Here is a 23,620-nt window from a genome sequence, read left to right as displayed (position 1 = left end):
CCCTCCAGCTGAGTTTTTTAATTTGATTATATATTTTATTTTTAGAATTCTTTTTGCCTTTTTCTCAAACCAGTCTGATCTTCTATTGTGTTCATAATCTGTCGATGTTATTTCTTATTTCAAATCTATTATTACTTTTTATTATACTAATTTTATAGTCCATTTTATTTTTTCTTTTATCATAAAGTCCGTTTTAAATTACTTTGCAGTTTGTAGTCACTCAGGTGTGAATTATTACTTCTTGTGCCCACTGACTCTCCTAGTGAGTTTCAGTTTCCGTATGTAATTTGCAACTTTTGTGATTTGGAGTATGAAATCGTCTTGATCAAGGGCTGTCCTCCACAGATGGGCTGCTGCAGCACTGGATTTATGGAGTCATTCTCGTGTACCTGTTTCTTACTTGCCAGGGAATTTATGGATTCCATGCATACTGGAGCAATTTTTTTTTTTTTGCATTGATTGATTTTATTTTTAAACTTTACATAATTGTATTAGTTTTGCCAAATATCAAAATGAATCCGCCACAGGTATACATGTGTTCCCCATCCTGAACCCTCCTCCCTCCTCCCTTCCCATACCATCCCTCTGGGTCGTCCCAGTGCACTAGCCCCAAGCATCCAGTATCGTGCATCGAACCTGGACTGGCAACTCGTTTCTTACATGATATTTTACATGTTTCAATGTCATTCTCCCAAATCTTCCCACCCTCTCCCTCTTCCACAGAGTCCATAAGACTGTTCTATACATCAGTGTCTCTTTTGCTGTCTTGTACACCGGGTTATTGTTACCATCTTTCTAAATTCCATATATATGCGTTAGTATACTGTATTGATGTTTTTCCTTCTGGCTTACTTCACTCTGTATAATAGGCTCCAGTTTCATCCACCTCATTAGAACTGATTCAAATGTATTCTTTTTAATGGCTGAGTAATACTCCATTGTGTATATGTACCACAGCTTTCTTATCCATTCATCTGCTGATGGGCATCTAGGTTGCTTCCATGTCTTGGCTATTATAAACAGTGCTGCGATGAACATTGGGGTACACGTGTCTCTTTCCCTTCTGGTTTCCTCAGTGTGTATGCCTAGCAGTGGGATTGCTGGATCATAAGGCAGTTCTATTTCCAGTTTTTTAAGGAATCTCCACACTGTTCTCCATAGTGGCTGTACTAGTTTGCATTCCCACCAACAGTGTAAGAGGGTTCCCTTTTCTCCACACCTTCTCCAACATTTATTATTTGTAGACTTTTGGATCGCAGCCATTCTGACTGGTGTGAAATGGTACCTCATAGTGGTTTTGATTTGCATTTCTCTGATAATGAGTGATGTTGAGCATACTGGAGCAATTTTTATGTTAGTTTCTCTGCTCAGGATTTCCTTACCAAATGGTAGTGTATGTTTCAGAACCACACCTTCCAAGAGTGATAGTATTTTGCCCAATATATTGATTCAATAAGAATTGAATGAAACTAATGGTAAAAATTAAATTTCAGAATATTAACATTAATGGATTTGTAGCAATTTTTTTGCAAAGTAGCAGTCCACCCCTTTTCACTTAATTGAGGAAAATGAGGTTAAAAAAAGTTAAATGTGCTGAGATCCAGTGAATTAAAGGCAGAGCAAAGCCTAAAAGCTCGATCCCTTTCTTGTTAAAATGCATTTCAACTTTGCATAGATGGTGACTGAGGCTGATTCAAAGATAAACTTGTACTTACTTTTGTTACTGTTCTTAACTTTGGTTTCATGATCCAAGTGCCTGAAAAGGGGCTCCCTGAGCCTGACACTACCTTGTGTTGCCTGTTATTAAGTATTTTGATGGTTAATTCTTTCATGCCCGATTAACAGATTAAAGAAAAATTAACACAGTCATTTTCTGTGTTACTGTTGGTGGAGACACTGGTAGATTCTACCTTGGCAGATCTTTCTTTATCAATAGGTTACCACTGTCACCCATTTAAGTAATACAATTTGCTAACAAATACCTAAAGTTTCTTGAAGACTGCTACCATGTCTTAAGATTTATTTTTTTCTTCCTACAGTGACTATTAAAGCCCCTGCCATTGAAAAAACATTCTATAAATACCAGCTAATTTGGCGATTTATTAAGAATTTTCCTTTTTCTCTTTCACTTTCTTTCTTTTTTTTTTTTGTATTGGGTAATGGAAACTTTGGAGACATACTTTGTGAATTTTTCAGGAATTTATTTACTTTTCATGTTTTTACAGAGAACACACACAAGTAGGTGGTTTGGACTTATTGATCTAATTTAAAGAAATTTATAAAGATTTATTCTGTGTTCTGTTTGCAGAACAGAGTGTTCTGAACATAATAACACCAAGTAGAAGAGCCTCAAGCTGAAGGTACAGTATCTTGTTTACACTGAAGGAGCTTGTGTGTGGACAAGAAAGCGCTGACAACTCAAATGGATCCCATGGAACTGAGCAATGTCAACATCGAGCCTGATGATGAGAGCATCAGTGGAGAAAGTATTCAAGATAGCTACACCGGGATGGGAAATTTAGAAAAGGCAGCAATGAGCAGGTATGGGGTTAAAATGATCAGGCTCCATGGAAAAATGAGAGGTTTATGGACATGGAAAACAAAACTTTTGTTGGGAAGAACTGAATTTATTACCTATTTGAGAGCTAACAATGATCTTGATGTTAACACATCAACTCTCTGATCCTGAAGTATACATTGGTATATCATTATTGTATGTCAGTCCTTTGTACGATTACTTTAAAATTGCAGTTACAGTGTTCTTGTTCCTATTAATAATATATAATAATTTAAATTATAATTAACACACCACTTCTCTTACCTTTGGGGTTATTCTCTCAGGTTCCTCTTCTTCTGACTGCTCTGTTAAGTGTTTCTACATCTCCAGAGTTCTGCTGAGATTCTTCTCTGGCTAAAAGTGTCCTTTGAGACAGCTTATTCACAGCCATCATGGCTTCACCCACTGAACATATGGCACATTTCAGCCTGTTAAACTTCTCAACTGGATTTCAGATCATCATATCCAACTGTTTACTACACATCTCTACTGGATGACTCATGTGTCTGAATTGCCTCCTTGATTCAGTTACACTTGTGAGTGTCTAATATTGAACTCTTGTCATCCTCTTCAAAATTTTCCCTTCTTCTAGCAATTTCATCTTGGTGAAAGTCATCAGCATCATTCAGCAACTCAATCAAAGGGCCTTTGGTATCAACTTTGACTCATCCCTTCTGCCGAACTGCATGTACAATGTTTGACTATATCCATTTGCTTCTACCTCATTAATGTTTCAAGTCCACCCACTTGTCTATATCCATTCTATTGCCATCTTGCTTTTGTTCCTCATCATCTGTCACTCATCCACTAGAACAGCCCTGATTAGTTCCCATCTTACAATTTACTCCCTTCCAACTAGACCTCCACATTCCTTGCAAAAGTAATCTTTTACAATTTCAAATGGACTCATGTCCTATCCTAAGGTAAACCCTTTCAGTGCTTCCTCAGTAGCTATGAGAGAAAGATTATACTACACATTGCTTGGCATATGAGGCCTTTCATGATCTAGCCCTCACCTAGCTCTCCTCTTCATCCCTTGCCCTGTTCCCTGTTTATGTGCTGTCTTCTAGCCTTGTTGAGCCACTTAAAACTCTTGTTCCTTCATTCACTCTGCTCTGTCTGCCTGGAATGCCCTGATTTAAATATTACCCACTCACCTTCCCCCTTTTTCTCTACTGGCTGCACTCTTTCTTCAAGACTCAGCTCAATATCAGGTCTCCTATGAAGCCATCCCCCAGTTAGAAGTGATCACCTGCTCTGTGCACCTTCTCCCTACCCAGATGTTCATGATGCCTGGAACAGAGTAGCTGCACAACTGTTATTTAATAAGTTTAGTAAATTCTTATAAAATATTACGTAACACCAATTATTCATGATTTAAGATATTCAGAAGTGAATTTTTTATTAAATCTAGGTCTGGAGTAGAGAATATTATCCTCAAATCAGGATGTCTTATTGCATTCACAACACCCAGGAAGGGTGTCAGGAGGAAGCACTGTTCTTCCTCCAGGAAGCCAGCCCAGTAAACATTAGTGTTGTTGGATAAGAGAGGCCATGGAGATGTCAACACGACTCTTTGTAGGTTGGGTGACTCTTTTTTTTCAGCATAATATATTAAAAATTTTTTAATTAGAAGGTACTTTACAATATCATGGTTGTTTCTGCCATACATCAATATGAATCAGCCCTGGGTATACATATGTCCCCTCCCTCTTGAAACCCTTCCCACCTCCCTCCCCATCCCATCCCTCTGGGTTGTCACAGAACACCGGCTTTGGGTTCCCTGTGTCATACAGCAAATTCCCACTGGCCGTCTATTTTATATATGGTAATATATAGGTTTCAGTGATACTCTCTCCATTCATCTCACACTCTCCTTCCCGCACTGTGTCCAAAACTCTGTTCTTTATGTCTGTGTCTCCTTTGTTCTCTAACAAGTAGGCTCATGAGTATTATCTTTCTAAATTCCATATGTGCGTGCATACTAAGTCACTTCAGTCGTGTCTGACTCTTTGTGACCCTATGGACTATAGCCCACTAGGCTCCTCTGTTCATGGGATTCTCCAGGCAGGAATACTGGAATGGGTTGCTGTGCCCTCCTCCAGGGGATCCTCACGACCCAGGGATCAAACCCAGTTCTCCTGTGTCTCCTGCATTCAGAGGTGGGTTCTTTACCACTAGTACCACATGGGAAGCCCAGATTCCATATGTATGTATATGTATGTTCGTATACAATATTTGTCTTTCTCTTTCTGACTTACTCTTGAGGAGGCACAGCATGGTAGAACCAGGGCTTTGGAATCAGCAGAGGAGTCATCTGACTTGGGAGAAGGTATTTATCTTCTTTGAGCTTCAGTGGAAAATGCAAAATGGCAAACCAACACCTACTTTGCTGAGGATTAAATGAGTGCCTTTGAGATAGATGATACTCAGTGAACTGTTGTTTTTTCCCCTGCACTTTGTTACTCAGGAAATTGATCAAATCCAAGGGCTCTTTTGTTTCTGAGAAAGGTGCATACAGATATGAGCTCTGTGGAAGTGCCAGAGCTGAAAGGGACAGGGTCCTAAGAAGAGTCCTACAGAGTCATTAGATTTGGTCCTCTGAAAGCCAGCATGAAAAGAGCAAGAATGCTTTTGTCAGCTTCAGACAGTGTGTTCTGGAACACTTACAAGGACTTAGCTTGTAAGTCCTGTCTCTACTGGGTCATTATTTTGCAATTTTATGATCATTTTAAAAAGATGGGTTTATTTATGTTTGGTTTGATCTCTTAAATGTAAATTTTGGGGGAAATTCAACATAATACATTTATTTGGAATCATTATACTTATGTTTTCAATATATGCTGGGCTTGATATTAAATCACTGAAGATGCTGGGGACATTTCTCATATATTTTATACAATCTTGACATGTTTTATGACTACAATTCATCTCATGTCAAAATAAGAACATGCAAATGCCTCAAAAGAGAAAGTCTATTTACTTCTACATTTAAAACTTTAAAATTACTCATGGGCTAAAGGATTCTAGCTTATTGATTGAGGTTAAAAATAGAATGTTGGATATTCCAGAGTTTAAATCTAGATGAAACCTTTGTTTTTATTATCATTAGGCCCATTTGGGGCTCTGTTTCATCTTATCTTTTCCGTTTCCAGCTATGAACATTATGTACCAGTCTCCACATAGCAAGTATATTAACTACAGACTATTAAAATAAAGCACAAAAGGGAGGAAGGAGTACAGAGATGGAGGAAGATAGCCTCTGAGGGCCTTATTCTTCCTTCAAGAGATAGGAGAAAAATGACAGGGAATATTCCTAACTTGTACACCACATGGTTGAAGAAAAGCCACTTCCTGGGTTTTAGAAAAGCGCGTGAAACTTTGTGATTTTGTCTTCGTGATCTGTCTAGTTCTATCTGCACTTTATATTGTTCTCTGTTCTCAAAAAGTAGCCTTATTGTCCCTCTTTCTCATAAGATATTTTCAGGCTTAACTTCTAAGAGATAATTTGCACAGATCTATAACAATTATTTTACCTTTTTTATTTCTAAGGGTTATTTTAAAAAACACTCCAATCATTTTACCTTACTCTCTCATGCAAGAAATGCCTTAAAAGTTGTAATTTATCTAATAATGAAGCACTTTTAAAAAGCATGCCTATTTGAACATTTCCTATAATCAAAAGCCTCTGTGACATTTTCCAGTATCAAAATGCAGTGGTGGCAGCTGAACTTATTAGTCAAACGTTCAGAAACGTGACTGGTACTAGCTTCATATCCTCAAATCTTCGTATCCTCATATCCTTCATATCTCTGGCATACAGCTTCAGTTGCCAACCAGTGCTGTCGTGGGATGTGCAGCTTCCAGCCTGGACCAAGTAGACCACTATCACAGTGTTTAGTGGATTTGTGCTTGCTCAGTCTCTTCAGTCATATCTGACTCTTTGTGACCCTACGGACTATAGCCTGCCAGGCTGCTCAGTCCTTGGGATTCTCCCGACAAGAATACTGAAGTTGCCACGCCCTTTTCCAGGGGATCTTCCCGACCCAGGGTTGAACCCACATCTCCTGCATTCTAGGCAGATTCTTTACTGACTGAGCCACCTGCTCTGTGTGGACAGTGATGTCTTAAAGTCCTGCTCTTTAATCCTGCATCTTACAGCCCTCTCAACTCTTCTGCTAATTCATTGGGTTTCTTTAAAAGGTTTTCTTAGTTTCATTCATTAATTGTCTAACACAACCAAGTACATTTTCAGAGTAATTAAGATACACATTCTTGCACACAACCAAACACAGCACAGAGCTACCCTTGAACTCCTTTCCAGCAAGAGATATGTGTATTAAACGTGGAATCAAAAAAGAGGAAAATGCCAGCTAAGGGCTCCGTCTAGGGTTGCACGGTGCTGTAGGAGACCCTAGACTCGGGATCTGGTGGGGCTGGACATGCTGTCTTACTCTTCTGAGCCATAGTTGCTTCATATCAGACATGGAAGTTTCCCTTATGAGGACAGTTTAGCACGAAGAGAGATGAGATCACAGTGCCAAAGCACTTAATAAATACTTATTGAATTAATAAGATCCTGTGGTCATGGTGTATTAACAGTTGAGAAAACGCAGTCACTGCTCTGTCCCCTTTCTTTGGGAGAGAAAGGGAATTAGCTCTAATTATTCTATTTTTTGCATAGTCAATGTGGGAGGAAAAATGTGGCTTTAAAAAGATTTCAACTAAAAAATATTTTCTTCCTTCAGAGCTTTCCCCCTCCCTCCCAAAGTATACTCATAAATAGGGCTCAGTCCTTTTTTCTGGAAGGAACACTAGTATGAAGAGGAGAAGAGAAAAATAAAAGCTTTAATGCCTTGTTTTCCTCCCCTGATTCAGTGACTTAGATCACCGGAAACATTAATACAAATCGGAGCATTCACTAGCTGTTTCTACTGTCTTCTTTTCCTTTGTATGTATGTTCAGTCAGTTTACTAATGAAGATGCTGAAAGTCAGAAATTCCTGACAAATGGATTTTTGGGGAAAAAGAAGTTGGCAGATTATGACGATGAACATGTAAGTGATTCTCTGCTTTCCGGCAGTAAACAGGACTTGAGGATGTCTGATCTACCTGGGTCTCTGCAGGAAAGCAATGTGACTGAAATTTTCCAAGCCTTGATCAGCACATTCTCTGTTTATTCAGGCCCTTACTGGAATAAGGGCTTGTTTTTCCTGTTCGCCATATGGCTGCATAAATCATTTATGAAATTTATTTGTTTTTTGGAGAAATCATTCTAACTCAAATGTGATCTGCAGTCGTACATGTTTTCCCTTCTTTCTATTACTCAACCTGTATTTTTTATTTTTACCGAGACCTCTGCTGAAATCAAGTACCACATTCCACTGAAAATTACATGCTTTTACTGAAGTTGAGTCATGGTTTTATTTGCTGTGATTTTACTTTAATCTTCAATTTTTGGTGGTAGTCTCTTCCAAAAAAAGATGATATAGGATAAGAATAATCCAAAAAAGGTTCATCCTTTGGTGGGTATTTGCTTATCATGCATCCCTTTTTCTTCAAGCATCCTGGGACCACCTCCTTTGGAATGTCTTCATTCAACCTGAGTAATGCCATCATGGGCAGTGGAATCCTGGGCCTGTCCTATGCCATGGCCAACACAGGGATCATACTTTTCATGTAAGTGCCTGGTCGTATCTACACTCAGTTTAAAGCCTGTGCATACCTGGTGCTCTTTCAATTAACAAAATTTGATCTTTGTGAATAAGAATCATCTGAGAAAGTACTAGCATATTCTCTCTCTTTTTGAAACAAAACAGCAATGAGAAATAATCAGAGCAGTCTAATCCTGGTACTTGTTCAACCAGCCATCTCTATTCAAATGGCAGAAAGTTTATGTTTGAACCCCCTTCCCCCAAAGCGCTAGAACAGCCCTACCAGTCCAAAATTATTCATCGTAAAGTAATATGGTGTTTAATAGTTTAAAAGATCTTTCCCAGTAGCAAATCTGACTTTATGACACTCAGGAAAAACATCCCTTCCCAAACCGGACCTGCAGGGTCCTGTGTGCCTTGATCCCATCTCAAGTCCCATCATCTGTTGCTCTGTATGCCAGATACAATGGGCACAGTGGTCTTCTCTCCATCCCTTAAAGGTGCCATCCCCTCTTACCACAGGGCCTTTGCACATAATCTTGGCACAGTGGTCTTCTCTCCATCCCTTAAAGGTGCCATCCCCTCTTACCACAGGGCCTTTGCACATAATCTTGGAACTGTCTTCCCTTTCCTCTACATCTAGTTAACTCCCCATAACTCAGTTCAGCCACACCTCAGTTATGCCTTCCTCCAGTCTCCATGACTGGGACAAACCACCTTATAGTCTCATCACAGTGTTAGTATTTTAGTGCAGTTGTCTGATTCATTTGTTTAATGGCTCTCTCCCTGGCTAGACTGTCGTCTCCAAAGCATTAAGCCTTTGGAGATGGCTCAGTCCTGTTTTTATTCACCTCTTGTTTGTATCACCAAGACCTAGTAACAATGCTTGGCATGGGGAACTTTTGCATAGTGGCCAAACTTTATTCCTAAACCAATGCGCTTTATCCAAACTTGGTCAAATGCTGCCTGCTGGCAGCAGCATCACAGAGCCAACCTGGAGGGTGGAGACCACTTGTGACAGACAGCCACAGACATTTGTCATTATGTGCAGCCTGATATTTTCAAAGACACAGTTGGCAGCAGTGAAATACTTCACAAGAATAAAGTTAGGCATCAGTGTGAATGTAGATCACAATCCCTAATGCAATGCTGGAGTCTTGAATAACTGTCTAAGAATGTAACATTTATATTATAAATATATGCTATTTATGTTCCAAACATCACATATGATTAGGTAACCACATAGCTATTTGGGGGCTAAGGATCAGGCTGGACTATAAATATTGATATTGTGTCAGTGCTTTGATTGAACTGTTAGATTATAGTTTTTAGCTGAATGGGTTTTTATGTCACCTTTACCTTTCTAAGCCATGTTTGAAATAAAGTAGTTTTAAAAAATTCTCAGATTCTTAATGACCAGAAGTGTAGTCATATATGTAGTTGTATACTTTTGTAATATACTCTGCCTTTGAAACAAACAGACTGCCTTCTCTGTACTAATTACACATACCATTAAAATAATTAGGAAATTTTCCTAGATCACTGATGAGTTAGAAGTAAGAGATACTTTCTCCAATTCTAGAGCTGCAGATCATCTTCATGGGAGGAGAATATTCCACTTTTAAAACTGAGAGCCTCATTTTAGGCCTGTAAACATTTACCAGATTAATTTGGCTGAAGCAATTAAATCATTAGAGATCATGAGATGTGTTTTGTGTATCCAAGTAGCCCAAAATGGATTCAGCAATTTCCCTTAATTCCCAACAAGTGACACAGGATTTCATTGGTGTTTACTTTTAGTATTTTCTACCAAAGCAAGTATATGTTTAGAATATAGAGTATTCTCATCATTTTTCCAGGGAATAAAATTATGTAATCTGAATTGCATAATTCTTAAAAACAGGTCAATTCATAAGCTGTATGGAACAATAGATTAATAAGACATTGATTAGACAGTTCTGGCGAACATATTTTATGATAAATAAGAGCACAATAGAGCTAGAATTGTTAGAATATTTGTACCTCATTGTCTAAATCTATGTTTGCAAACTTAACTTTCCTAGGAATTACCAAAGAATTAGATCAGTTGTGGAGAGAATGTTTAGTGTGCTCTCATCATAGGAAACAGACACAGAATAAGATTTTTTTTTTCAGTTTCAGGTAAAGATTACTATTATTCCTTAATTTATTATATAATTGCTTCTATCTACACTTGATTTTTGCTGTTCAGTTCTTGTTTTTGGAAAGCACTGATCACTGAATACATAAAGAAACCATATATGCCTGTGAACATGTGGAGGGCCCTGAACCAGAAACGATTCTTTTCTGAGTACAACAAAGGTTTTCCTGTAGCCTAGACTTACCTTTTTCTGTTTTTTCTATTATACAGGCATTTGCCAGACCCTCTGGTTCACACCTCTGACCACTCTCATATAATGCACAGACAGTAGTAATGGAACTCAGAGTTTGCTTTGGCTTCTCTGTTTCTAGATTTTAGATGAATGTTTAGTCAGGTCATTGAATAGCCCTTCAATTATAAATATTCATGAGAATATCATGCAAATATGATATACATATACATATGCCCCTTATACTGAGTAAGTATATATAGTATTTGCTAATTTTGCTGTAGCTTAGCATCCAAATTTTAAACTAGATTCTACTATTGTTAGTAGTAACACACTAAAAAAGGTGGGTTAGGGACTTCCAGTAGTACATTTTGACCCATAAAATAAAGCCAATCCAGTTCTGAAGCATTAAAGAGTATTTGTGACATTCTGAAAAAGAATTTTCCAGCTTCCCCAAATCCACATATTGTTGGAAAGTTAATGATTGAAAAGACCAGTGTAATAATGTATTGTAACATCATGTATTATTATGTCTTATTTTTTACATAAATCTTATTGTCTCCTTTCTATTCCTTTCACAGAATCATGCTGCTTGCCGTGGCGGTCCTATCTCTTTATTCAGTTCATCTTTTATTAAAGACTGCCAAAGAAGGAGGTATGCTACTCCTTAGACACCAGACATGCCATTTTGATTCTGGTTAAAGGCACTTCAGTCCCTAGCTCCATACCTATAAGATGGTGTTAATCAATTTTACAGTTAATTTTCTTCTAATCCCAATCACATGGCCTCTCCGTGTTCTTAGTTATCTAGGCAAGTGAAAAATCAAGTGAAAGTGAAAGTCAGCCTGCTCAGGTTCAAGCCAAATACAGAAAAAGACTTTTGGTGGATGATGGAAGTAACAGTTCTAACTTGCTGCATGGAGCCAAAGTGAATGAAGCCATCACTCCTTGTTTGGAGAACATACACCGTATTTTGTAATGGCTTTTGAGATTGTGTATTTGGGGTTTATGATTTCTACAGGTGGTCACTTAGGTCATTTAGGTGCTCGTGCTCAGTCGTGTCTGACTCTTTGTGACCCCATGAACTATAGCCCCCTAGGCTTCTCTGTCCATGGAATTTTCCAGGCAAAAATCCTGGAGCAGTTTACTATTTCTTTTCCAGGGATCTTCCTAACCCAGGGACTGAACCTGAGATCTGTGATTTCTATATGCTGTTATTTACATGTTTGAGGTTCCAGTGCAGAATTATATTATAGAAATATCTTCATCACTAAAGCAGTTTCTTAACAAGGTTCTTTTCATTTCTGATTATAGGGTCTTTAATTTATGAAAAACTAGGTGAAAAGGCATTTGGATGGCCTGGGAAAATCGGAGCTTTTATCTCCATTACAATGCAGAACATTGGAGGTAAGGTTCTAGCTTTCAACAAACCATTTAAACTTTCTAAAGGAGGTTCAAGAAATAAGAAAATTTAATGGCAGTGAACAGGAATTTAAATAGAAATACCTGTTTTATCATTTTTAAATTTAATAAGTAAAGTTTTCTAGACAGATTTGCTATCTCTCTGTAACCCAAAACACTGATATCTATATTGAAATGAAATACTATATAAACCCTATGAAATAAATTCTATAACAAAAATAAAGAATAAAACCTTTCTTGATTTCAAATATATATAAATATATATGATTGAGTATATTTCACAAAAGGAAATATTCAGTATCTGAGGCACGTGGTAAATTTTGAGGTCATTGAGACACATCTTATGCAGTCAGCCCACTGGGCATTGTTCATAGAAGTTGTGCTAAAGTAAAATGCTGGTGAGGCATCAAAAGCATTGTAAAACAGATTCTTATATTCCTCCTGAATGATCATTTCCAGAGAGAGCTGAGAAGCATATATTTTTAATCATGTTCCAGGTTATACTTGCCCACCAACTTCACTGGTCCTCTCATGTCTTTGACCTTCTAAAGACATTTTAATCCATATTTCTGATGTCCTGTGGCTATGTCCTCTTGCATGATCCAGACTATATCATCACACAGTGGCACTTACTTCCCCACCTCCTACCCAGTCCCCAAACTGGTTATTCCATCCTTCTGTTCTTTCATCTTGGTGAACAAACAATACCAGCAGATTTCTTAAGCCGGAAATCTGGGAATCAACCTGAGCATTTCCCTCTCTCCCTAACCCTGACCATTCCATTAAATACCAGCTCTTAAGAAAAGAAGAGAAGGGAAAAGCAAAGGAGAAAAGGAAAAATATACCCATTTGAATGCAGAGTTCCAAACAATAGCACAGAGAGGTAAGAAAGCCTTCCTCAGTGATCAACGCAAAGAAATAGAGGAAAACAATAAAATGGGAAAGACTAAAGTTCTCTTCAAGAAAATTAGAGATAGCAAGGGAACATTTCATGCAAAGATGGGCTCGATAAAGGACAGAAATGGTATGGACCTAACAGAAGCAGAAGATATTAAGAAGACGTGGCAAGAATACACAGAAGAACTATACAAAAAAGATCTTCAAGACCCAGATAATCAAGATGGTGTGATCACTGACCTAGAGACAGACATCCTGGAATGTGAAGTCAAGTGGGCCTTAGAAAGCATCACTACAAACAAAGCTAGTGGAGGTGATGGAATTCCAATTGAGCTATTTCAAATCCTAAAAGATGATGCTGTGAAAGTGCTGCACTCAATATGCCAGCAAATTTGGAAAACTCGACAGTGGCCACAAGACTGGAGAAGGTCAGTTTTCATTCCAAACCCAAAGAAAGGCAATGCAAAGAATGTTCAAACTACCACACAATTGCACTCACCTTACATGATAGCAAAGTAATGCTCAAAATTCTCCAAGCCAGGCTTCAAAAGTATGTGAATTATGAACTTCCAGATGTACAAATTGGATTTAGAAAAGGCAGAGGAACCAGAGATCAAATTGCCAACATCCACTGGATCATTGAAAAAGCAAGAGAGTTCCAGAGAAATATCTACTTCTGCTTTATTGACTATGCCAAAGCCTTTGACTGTGTTGATCACAACAAACTGTGGAAAATTCTGAAAGAGATGGGAATACTAGACCACCTGACCTGCCTCCTGAGAAATCTGTACACAGGTAAAGAAGCAATAGTTAGAACTGGACATGGAACTGGTTCCAAATCAAGAAATGAGTATATCAAGGCTGTATATTATCACCATGCTTATTTAACTTATATGCAGAGTACATCATGTGAAATGCTGGGCTGGATGAAGCACAAGCTGGAATTGAGATTGCCAGGAGGAATATCAATAACCTCAGATATGCAGATGACACCACACTTATGGCAGAAAGCAAAGAAGAACTAAAGAGTTTCTTAATGAAAGTGAAAGAGGAGAGTGAAAAAGTTGGCTTAAAACTCAACATTCAGAAAACTAAGATCATGGCATCCGGTCCCATCACTTCATGGCAAATAGATGAGAAAACAATGGAAACAGTGATAGACTTTTTTGGGGGGGCTCCTATGGTTTTTCTTGTGCTCATGTATGGATGTGAGAGTTGGACTGTGAAGAAGGCTGAGCACCAAAGAATTGATGCTTTTGAACTGTGGTGTGGGAGAAGACTCTTGAGAGTCCCTTGGACTGCAAGGAGATCCAACCAGTCCATTCTGAAGGAGATCAGCCCTGGGATTTCTTTAGAAGGAATGATGCTAAAGCTGAAACTCCAGTACTTTGGCCACCTCATGTGAAGAGTTGACTCATTGGAAAAGACCCTGATGCTGGGAGGGATTGGGGGCAGGAGGAGAAGGGGATGACAGAGGATGAGATGGCTGGATGGCATCACTGACTCAGTGGACGTGAGTCTGGGTGAACTCCGGGAGTTGGTGATGGACAGGGAGGCCTGGCGTGCTGCGATTCACGGGGTCGCAAAGAGTCGGACACACCTGAGGGACTGGACTGAACTGAACTGAACTGAAAATCACTGCAGTTGGTGACTGCAGCCATGAAATTAAAAGACACTTGCTTCTTGGAAGAAAAGCTATGACCAACCTAGACAGCATATTAAAAAGCAGAGACATTACTTTGCCAACAAAGGTCCGTCTAGTCAAAGCTGTGGTTTTTCCATTAGTCATGTATGGATGTGAGAGTTGGACTATAAAGAAATCTGAGCACCAAAGAATTGATGCTTTTGAACTGTGGTGTAGGAGAAGACTCTTGAGAGTCCCTTGTACTGCAAGGGTATCAAACCAGTCAGTCCTGGAGGAAATCAGTCCTGAATATTCATTGGAAGGACTGATGCTGAAGCTGAAACTTCAATACTTTGGCCACCTGATATGAAGAGCTGACTCATTAGAAAAGACCCTTATGTTGGTAAAGATTGAAGGCAGGAGGAGAAGGTGATCACAGAGGATGAGATGGATGGCATCACCAACTCGATGGACATGAGTTTGAGTAAGCTCTGGGAGTTGGTGTTGGACAGGGAAGCCTGGCGTGCTGCTCTCCATGGAGTCACAAAAAGTCGGACACAACTGAGTGACTGAACTGAACTGAACTGAACTATTCTTTCTCTTGTTTATCTTTTGAATCTTTCTCCTTCTAGTCTCATCACCACACTTCAAATTGTTGCAGTAGCCATCTAACTGATCTTTCTGTCTTGAGTTTCCCCTCTTCCATTTGTAATTCATCCTCCAAATTAACTTTCTCAAATCCAGATCTACCCCGGCTTCTCACATGCGTAAAATTCTTCAGCATGCCCTCATTATTTTCAAGATAAAATTTAAACTCTTTAGTCTGACATATAAAGGTCTTAACCATCTTTCCTTTGTCTACCTTTCCTGAAAAACCCCCTATTGATCTGTCTCTCTCTCTCTCCTTACTCATCTATCATCTGTTCCTTATGTGTTTTGTGTCATAACTAACTACATTCAGCTCCCCTACTTTTATCATCCTCCAGCCTTACCACACATGCGTTCTCTCCCTCTTTGATTGTTCCCATGATCCCCTATTCTCTAAGCTATTAGGTACTAGCACCTCTGGGCTCCTTTAACCTTGTTTATATAGAACCGATATGTTGTTGCTATTCAGTCACTCAGTTGTGTCCAACTCTTTTTGATCCCATAGACTGCAGCATGCCAGGCTTCCCTGTCCTTCATTATCTCCCAGAGTTTGCTAAAACTCATGTCCATTGAGTCGCTGATGCTATCTAACCATCTCAAGAGGTTTTTAAATCCTTGAGTGGAGAATAGACTTTTGGATCCTGACGCACCTGAATTTGAGTTTGTTTCTGTCACTGTCTATGACCTTGGGAAAATCACTTTACATATCTGCATCCATTTTTTCCATCTATGTAAATGAGAGTAGTAGTTTATTCTCACAAGGTCATAATAATACGGGTTCAGTGCATAATTCCTCCTAATTCCTCCCCAGTTTTCTGGTTGTTCTTAAATGAGATTTTTACAATTATAAGACAAATACATGCTAATTGTGAAAAACTAAAACATTACATGAATATACAGATTACAATGGAGAAGGCAATGGCACCCCACTCCAGTACTCTTGCCTGGAAAATCCCATGGATGGAGGAGCCTGGTGGGCTGCAGTCCATGGGGTCGCTAAGAGTCGGACACGACTGAGCGACTTCACTTTCACTTTTCAGTTTCATGCATTGGAGAAGGAAATGGCAACCCACTCCAGTGTTCTTGCCTGGAGAATCCCAGGGACGGGGGAGCCTGGTGGGCTGCCATCTATGGGGTCGCACAGAGTCAGACACGACTGAAGTGACTTAGTAGCAGCAACAGATTACAAAGAAATGTTTATGTAAATCACTCTTAGAAAAAACCACTTCAGGTTTTCCTCTCTGTCAAATTTAACAAATATAGTGTTATTGTTAAAATAAGATCATCTTATAACACTGATTTATAGCTTGCTTTTTATTTACTAATATGCCTTGAATGTTTTTGCATATTACTCTTTATAATGGTTTTTGAATTTTCCATTGTACAAATGCACAGTAATTGATTTACTGAATCACTCCATGAACAGTTTTGGAATGTTTTCAGTTTTTTACTATTGCAAACAATGCTGCTATAGAGAGCTTGCAAGGAGGCCATTCTTTCTGATTAATAAAATCACTGGAATTATCTGGGATTTCTAAAATGCAGCAATTTCTTTAAAAACCTTTAACTATAACTGCTCCTACTAATGGATAGTTATTAAGAAGATAAATAAAATCCAGTCATATCATAATGATTTGTATTTATGTCTGTCATATTTTTATATATTAAGAGTACAATCCCAGGTAGAATTTGGCAGTAATTGTTTCATTCTTTTTACTGGCGTTGAGCCCCAAGCATAAAAGTCCCCCAGCCTCCACCAAATAAATTGCTTTACATTTGGTTCAAATTTTCAGCCTTATTAAGATTTAATCAATCAATTCTAAAGGAAATCAACCCTGAAAGTTCATTGGAAGGACTGATGCTAAAGCTGAAGCTCCAATACTTTGGCCACCTGATGTGACTCATTGGTAAACATCCTGATGCTAGGAAAGATTGAGGGCAGGAGAAGAAGGGGGAAACAGAGGATGAGATGATTGGATGGCATCACTGACTCAATGGACACGAGTGTGAACAAACTCCGGTAGTGAAGGACAGGGGAGCTTGGTGTGCTGCAGTCCATTGGGTCACAAAAAGTTGGACATGGCTTAGCGACTGAACAGGTACAATGAAGATTTAAGTATCAAGCATTTCATAGTAGGAAATTTAAATTTAAGGATTTCATGGGAGTCCTTTGCAGGTATTCTAATATACTTATTTGGCCCATAGAACTAACTGGACATACACATACTTAGCACTGATCCCAACAGGCTGAGTGGCAACAGCATTGTCTATTGTTCCAAGTGTAGCTACTAGTATGCTTCTAAACAATGGGATAAACTATAGCTTGGTCTCTCAATCAAGCCCCACCACACACACACACAGTATGGCTTTAAAGGAGTAAGATGAAATTTCATACAGCATTCCTGAAAATCTCTCATTTTGGTTACTCTGTGTGATTAATGGTTATTGTAGCCTAAAAGAAATCACCTGTATTTGGCAATTCCACATTTAGAACATTTAATTCCCTCAATCCCCTGAAAAATTAACACTGACCATGGATGTTTCAATATTAGCAGAATAATGTTGACATTATCCAGACAGGTCTGGATCATTCTGAATTTTTGAAGACCAAACACATTAACAGGGGTGACATCACTGAAAGTCAGCAATTAACAGCTCTAAAATTGATGGTACCTCACTGAACTAGTTAATCAGAAATATCTCCTCTGTTTACCCTCTGTAAGATTTAGCTTTGGCCAAGGTCTTTGTAAAGATTAACCAAGTCATGTTTACAGAAGACACATCAGATATTGTAAAAATCATTTCATTTCACAATAGAGAAGAAACACTGGCCTGAAATTAGGGAGCTTATATTTTGGATGTGGTCTGTCATTTTTCAAGCTGTGTGATATTGGACATGTCATTTAAGCTCTCATAATCATTATATCCTCAGCTGTGGAATGAAGACAATAAGAGGCATCTTCCTCTTTCACATGGCTTTTCAGCTGGCCACATGCAAAGCTAAACCATGTGGGGAACTATTATCACTATTATTGCTTTTATTTGAGGTTAAGGAAATATTTTAAACTATTAATAGTTCAATTTGCAACTTGGATTGCTGCTTGAAATGTCTGTTAGCAAAACTTCACTAGAAGGAAGTAGCACACCCTTAAACCTTGCGATGTGAAACTTGTCAGTGTTATTTTCAGTTGAGCCCTTTGACCATGTGTGAAATAGCAAATTAGTATTATTCTTCACTGAGTGGATGGACTTTGGAAAGGGATGTTGCATAAAACCCCCAAATTGTATCTTATTGTGCATGTCTATATAAATGTTTTTCCAGAGAGAGGGTTTGCACATTTTCATAGGTCAAATTTTCAGAAGAGTACATGCTCACACGTGCATCACTTATAGAGATGCTCAAGAAATTTTGCCACTTTTTTATGATTTCTTATTTGGACAAAAGATACAGAAAAACACTTCACTGATAAAGGTTAGAGAAGCTATCCTCTCTTGTACTTTTCTTCTTTATCAATCCAGTATGACTCCAATTTGGAGAATCAGCAGTCTGAGATTTTGTGTGCCCTCATGGAGATCACACAGGACTAAACTGGTGTCCACCTACTGAGGGCAGAGTGACACGTACTCTACCCAACTCCACCTTGCAGTTCTACCCCCCTCTCTTGTGGTTGACCCCTTTGGTTGTCAAACCTCTGCCTGAGTTTTAGATACAAACAGGCATACGTGTAAGGCCATGACGACTACTAACAGGAAAGCTTCAAAACTGCAGCTTCACTGAAAACCCCAGAGCTGGATTTAACACAGCATCAGCATTGATACTGTCGGCAAACGTCCATCGGGAAGAGCCAAAGGGCCCAATATCCATTTATGAGAAGAACTTGGAAGGCATACAGGATACACAGTGGGTGGCTTTTCTTTCGGTTTGGGAAGTACTGAGAAGTTGGGATGTCCCCAGTGCCTGGACTTCTCACAACTGCCTGTGACGTTGGTGCCATGAACACCACTAAGCTGTCACGTTTTCCATTTTAGCCATGTCAAGCTACCTCTTTATCATTAAATATGAACTACCTGAAGTAATCAGAGCATTCATGGGACTCGAAGAAAATACTGGGTATGTCTTCTGTTTTCTCTGTAACTTCGATAGACTCATTCTACTTGGTCTTTTCTGATCCTAATATTCTGGTCTTTCTTTTCTAGAGAATGGTATCTCAACGGCAACTACCTCGTCATATTTGTGTCTGTTGGAATAATTCTTCCACTTTCTCTTCTTAAAAATTTAGGTAAAGTCATTTTCCACTTTGGTTTTAATTTTATATTTTAAGAGGTAAGCTGACTGTAGATGCCATATTCACCTTCTGGAATTTCCTAACTCCTAGGTTACCTTGGTTATACCAGCGGATTTTCTCTTACTTGCATGGTGTTTTTTGTCAGTGTGGTAAGTGATTTTTGACATGATCCTTGTAACTTGGTAGGCATGTGATGCTTTCAGCGCTTGAAATGGTGTCCTAATTTTTGTTCAAGCACATCATTCGCATGAAATAGTTCTTGCATCACAAGCGATTTTCTTGTATTCTCATTTGGAATGAGAGACGAATAGTCATGAGTTTAAATATAGTTGAGTTAGAATGTCAAGACCATTGCTAATAGTATGTTCTAGGCACACTAGATGTTATAGTTGGACAAAAGGAACACTTCAGCAGGAATGTGACAATAACTCAGTGTTTAAAAAGGTGGAGGAAGAAGAAGTGAAGAGACCCAGAAAATAAGTGAATAGACTCTAGAATTATCCTTATTTGCATGAATCAGCCATTTTCTCTTACTCATTCTACCCATGAAGAGAAGGTGACCAAAGGGGAATTAAAGAAAGAAATCCTTTCCCACCCTATCCCACTCCCCTCTAAAAGGAGGAATTTCAGCAAGTATCATGAATGCCAACATTCATATAGCATTTCTCCAAAGAGGCAAAGGAGGAAGGAAGAGTTTCTGATGACTATTTTCATTAGTTTGAAGAGATGAAAGAGATGAAATGCAGCAAGAAAATGATCATCTTTCTCATGGAAGAGTATGCATGAAGCTTAGGATGGATTCACACAAAATGCTGTCTTGTTGCCAACCATAGCTCCAACTCCAGCCATAGCTCCAGCTCCTTCCTTTGAACAGAGGCTATAGGGAGTCTCCATCATCCATTAGTCTAAGAGGAATCTTCAGCAGAGTTCCCTCATATCTACCCCATAAACCAACCATATGGATTTTTGTTTCATTGTTTTCCTCAAAAGGCTGACTCTTTGTTGTTGTTGTTAATGATCTGGTCTAGGTGATTTACAAGAAATTCCAAATACCCTGTCCTCTGCCCATTCTGGATCACAGTGTTGGGAATCTGACTTTCAACAATACCGTTCCAATGCACGTGGTGATGTTACTCAACAACACTGAGAGTAGTGGTGTGAACTTCATGATGGATTACACCCACCAGAATGCTGCCGGACTCGATGAGAACCAGGCCAAGGGCTCTCTTCATGGCAGTGGAGTAGAGTTTGAAGCACACAGTGATGACAAGTGTCAGCCCAAATACTTTGTCTTCAACTCCAGGGTATGTGAGAGCCAGAGACCTCTAAGAGCCTAGCAATGGAGTCTCTGAGTTTTTATTTCAGAAGCTGAGATGGCCTGAGGTAGCCTTCTGTGTTGGAATGCTAAATATGAGGTGTTATTTTTGTTTTTCAGACGGCCTATGCAATTCCCATCCTAGCATTTGCTTTTGTATGCCACCCTGAGGTCCTTCCTATCTACAGTGAACTTAAAGAGTAAGGCAGCCATCATTTTAACATTTAAACTTGCTTTGAAAATGTGCTTATATGTTCAAAGGTGCTTCATACAGAAGCATAGTTTACAGCTTTGTCTTTGCAGAAAGTTTATGCTGTAACCACTCATCAGTAACATGTTTTAACCACAAAGGTATGAATCAGCCCCTTCGCTACTTTCTTTTCTCCTACTCCTTCATCCTAATGATCCAGGTGAGGGGTCCAGGGGGAGGAGGAGCCCATGTCTGCAAGGATTTTGGCAGGCATGTGGAATTTGAAATTGGTGGGAAGAAGATGTCACCTGAGCTGGAAATGACCCACACCTATGCAGACCAAAAATTATGGTTAGGGTGGCCTGGCTAAGCAGCTTCTTCTTTTACCCTGAGGGGAAGGTGTCATATAATAATTCTCATCTTCTTTACCCAGACTTCAATACTCAGTTCTCACTAAACAACAATAACTTGCCCCATATATTCAGATATACTTCTTGAAAAACTTTTAGAGCACTTCCATTTACTTGGAAAGTCCTATGTAGTAGTTCATCTACACTTGATCTTAGCTCAAAGAGAAGTGATAGCAATTACCCTAGAGGCCTGATGATGGTTTAAGCAGCCAAGTGCCTCCAGAATGGTTTCCAGAAGCTGTCCAGGTAAAAATATCAAGCTTTCAGGTAGTCTGGACTCCTAGAAGGAGTGTTTTGTTGGTTCTTGTGGATTCTTGCCCTCAAATCTATCTCACTGTGAAGTATGAAGTCTTTCTGCATTAGAAGCCAGCTTGACCCTTGTGTCAATTACACTCTCAAATGTGCAATAGACAAATGTACTTATCAACATAAAATAAGCTGATCCTTTTCTAGGAAAATAGTTATTTCTAAGACTGAAGAGGTAACATTTAAGAAAAATGGAAGCAAATCCTCCGTAATTCTCGAAGGCGAATTTTAAAAAGTGATGTTTCTGCACTAAAAATGTGGTTTTAAAATGAACAACACAGACGTATATTGTGTTCTTAGCTTTTAAATGGCAAAAATGTAGTATTTTCATCAGTTCAGAAAATCAAAGCTCAATGTCCTTTATGTTTTTCAGTCGGTCCCGGAGGAAGATGCAAACAGTGTCGAATGTCTCCATCACAGGGATGCTCGTCATGTATCTGCTTGCTGCCCTCTTTGGTTACCTAACCTTTTATGGTAGGTCACTCTGTCAAAGTCATTCTCTTTGTGCAAATCCTAGTTGGACAGATCATTAACCTGTAGGTATAATTCTTTTAATTACTCTCAATAAACAGCATGATCTATAGATGCATATACTCAATTAGCATGCTATATAAGCCTCCTCATTTGACCTAAGAAAATGACTTAAGAAAAATTGAATTAGGCTGCCTAACAGTTTACAATAATTTGTGAATTCCCTCATACTTTATAAAAAAAAAAAAAAAAACCTCTCAATCATAATTCTTTTTCTTAAGGGATAAAGGGTATTTCAGCTGTATGTTGCAAAGCTCTTTTGGTAGAATAACTAATTAACAAATGGCAGAAAAAGTGCAAAGTCCTTGAGTTAGAACCTGCTTCTTGTTTACCAGTCAAGTCAGATCTGGAGGCCTGGAGCATTAGACAAATTTTCTGGCTAATTTCATTCTATTCTATTATAGTGACTGGTTTCTAAGTGAAAGGGACATGACAGCATTCCTTTCAATCTGGGGACATACTCTCAAAAAACAAAGTGATTCTGGTCACATTAAATTATGCTGAAAATATTTCTTCTATGGATACAAAAGGAGCAGGATTGTTCTTCTCTTCCCTGATGCACTGGCCCTAGAGATGAATCTCAGGGAATCAAACATTAATATTAACCAATGTTATCAACTTACATATATTTTTAAAATAAAACTGTCTATAGTTTTGTATTTTTTTCTGACTGACTCAGTAAATTAAATTGATTGCAAGACAAGTTGGGGAGGAAGAGGCTGGAGAGGGCACCATTTGCTTGGGTTTTTTTCTTTTTGACTAATATTTGGTTTTTAACCAAGCTCTGGTTTAGATTGGGCATAAACTCTGCTGGTTGTAAATTAATGAAAGTCAGGACAATGTCATTGATAGTATTTTTATCCTCCTTTGATTTTGAGGGAAGGAGTCGGAAAATCAGAATACATCTGATTCTATAAGTATTTCCTTATGTGTGCCTGGAATCCTGAATGAACTGTGTTTTCCAGGAGGGCAGCATCTTAAACTTAGGGCATTATTCACTGAAAGACTCTATAGCAATCATACTACTTCATCTTTGCATTATTACTTAGTCTCAGTTCAGTTCACTTGCTCAGTGGTGTCCGACTCTTTGTGACCCCATGGGCTGCAGCACACCATGCTTCCCTATCTATCACCAACTACCAGAGCTTGCTCAAACTCATGTCCATCTAGTTGGTGACGCCATCCAGCCATCTCATCCTCTGTTGTCCCCTTCTCTTCCTGCCTTCAATCATTCCCAGCATCAGGGTCTTTTCCAATGAGTCAGTTCTTTGCATCAAGTGGCCAAAGTATTGGAGTTTCAGCTTCAGCATCAGTCCTTCCAATGACTATTCAGGACTGATTTCCTTTAGGATGGACTGGTTTGATTTCCTTGCAGTTACTTAGTCTAATGAGTCTCAACTCAGTGAGACAAACAAAAACTTGACAAAGTCCAA

At 38.8% G+C, this 23,620-nt stretch overlaps 1 protein-coding gene across 2 annotated transcripts in view; it reads left to right on the top strand.

Moving 5' to 3' along the window:
- The window catches only part of SLC38A4 (solute carrier family 38 member 4), an 85,600-nt gene that overhangs the window by 46,564 nt on the left and 15,416 nt on the right, over positions 1-23,620 (top strand). For both annotated transcript variants that reach the window (XM_027542655.1, XM_027542654.1), the window contains exons 2-12: positions 2,309-2,541; positions 7,523-7,613; positions 8,120-8,235; positions 11,140-11,213; positions 11,873-11,965; positions 19,179-19,260; positions 19,347-19,429; positions 19,526-19,584; positions 20,464-20,739; positions 20,871-20,950; positions 22,030-22,130. In XM_027542655.1, the coding sequence (XP_027398456.1) occupies positions 2,423-2,541; positions 7,523-7,613; positions 8,120-8,235; positions 11,140-11,213; positions 11,873-11,965; positions 19,179-19,260; positions 19,347-19,429; positions 19,526-19,584; positions 20,464-20,739; positions 20,871-20,950; positions 22,030-22,130 (1,174 nt within the window). In that variant the 5' untranslated portion in view covers positions 2,309-2,422. The remainder of the gene's footprint in view (positions 1-2,308; positions 2,542-7,522; positions 7,614-8,119; positions 8,236-11,139; positions 11,214-11,872; positions 11,966-19,178; positions 19,261-19,346; positions 19,430-19,525; positions 19,585-20,463; positions 20,740-20,870; positions 20,951-22,029; positions 22,131-23,620) is intronic.

Source organism: Bos indicus x Bos taurus, chromosome 5 (assembly GCF_003369695.1).
Source record: "Bos indicus x Bos taurus breed Angus x Brahman F1 hybrid chromosome 5, Bos_hybrid_MaternalHap_v2.0, whole genome shotgun sequence".
NCBI classification, from domain to species: Eukaryota; Metazoa; Chordata; class Mammalia; order Artiodactyla; family Bovidae; genus Bos; species Bos indicus x Bos taurus.
Note: the sequence above shows the minus strand (reverse complement) of the source record. Positions and strands in the feature narration are given on the sequence as shown.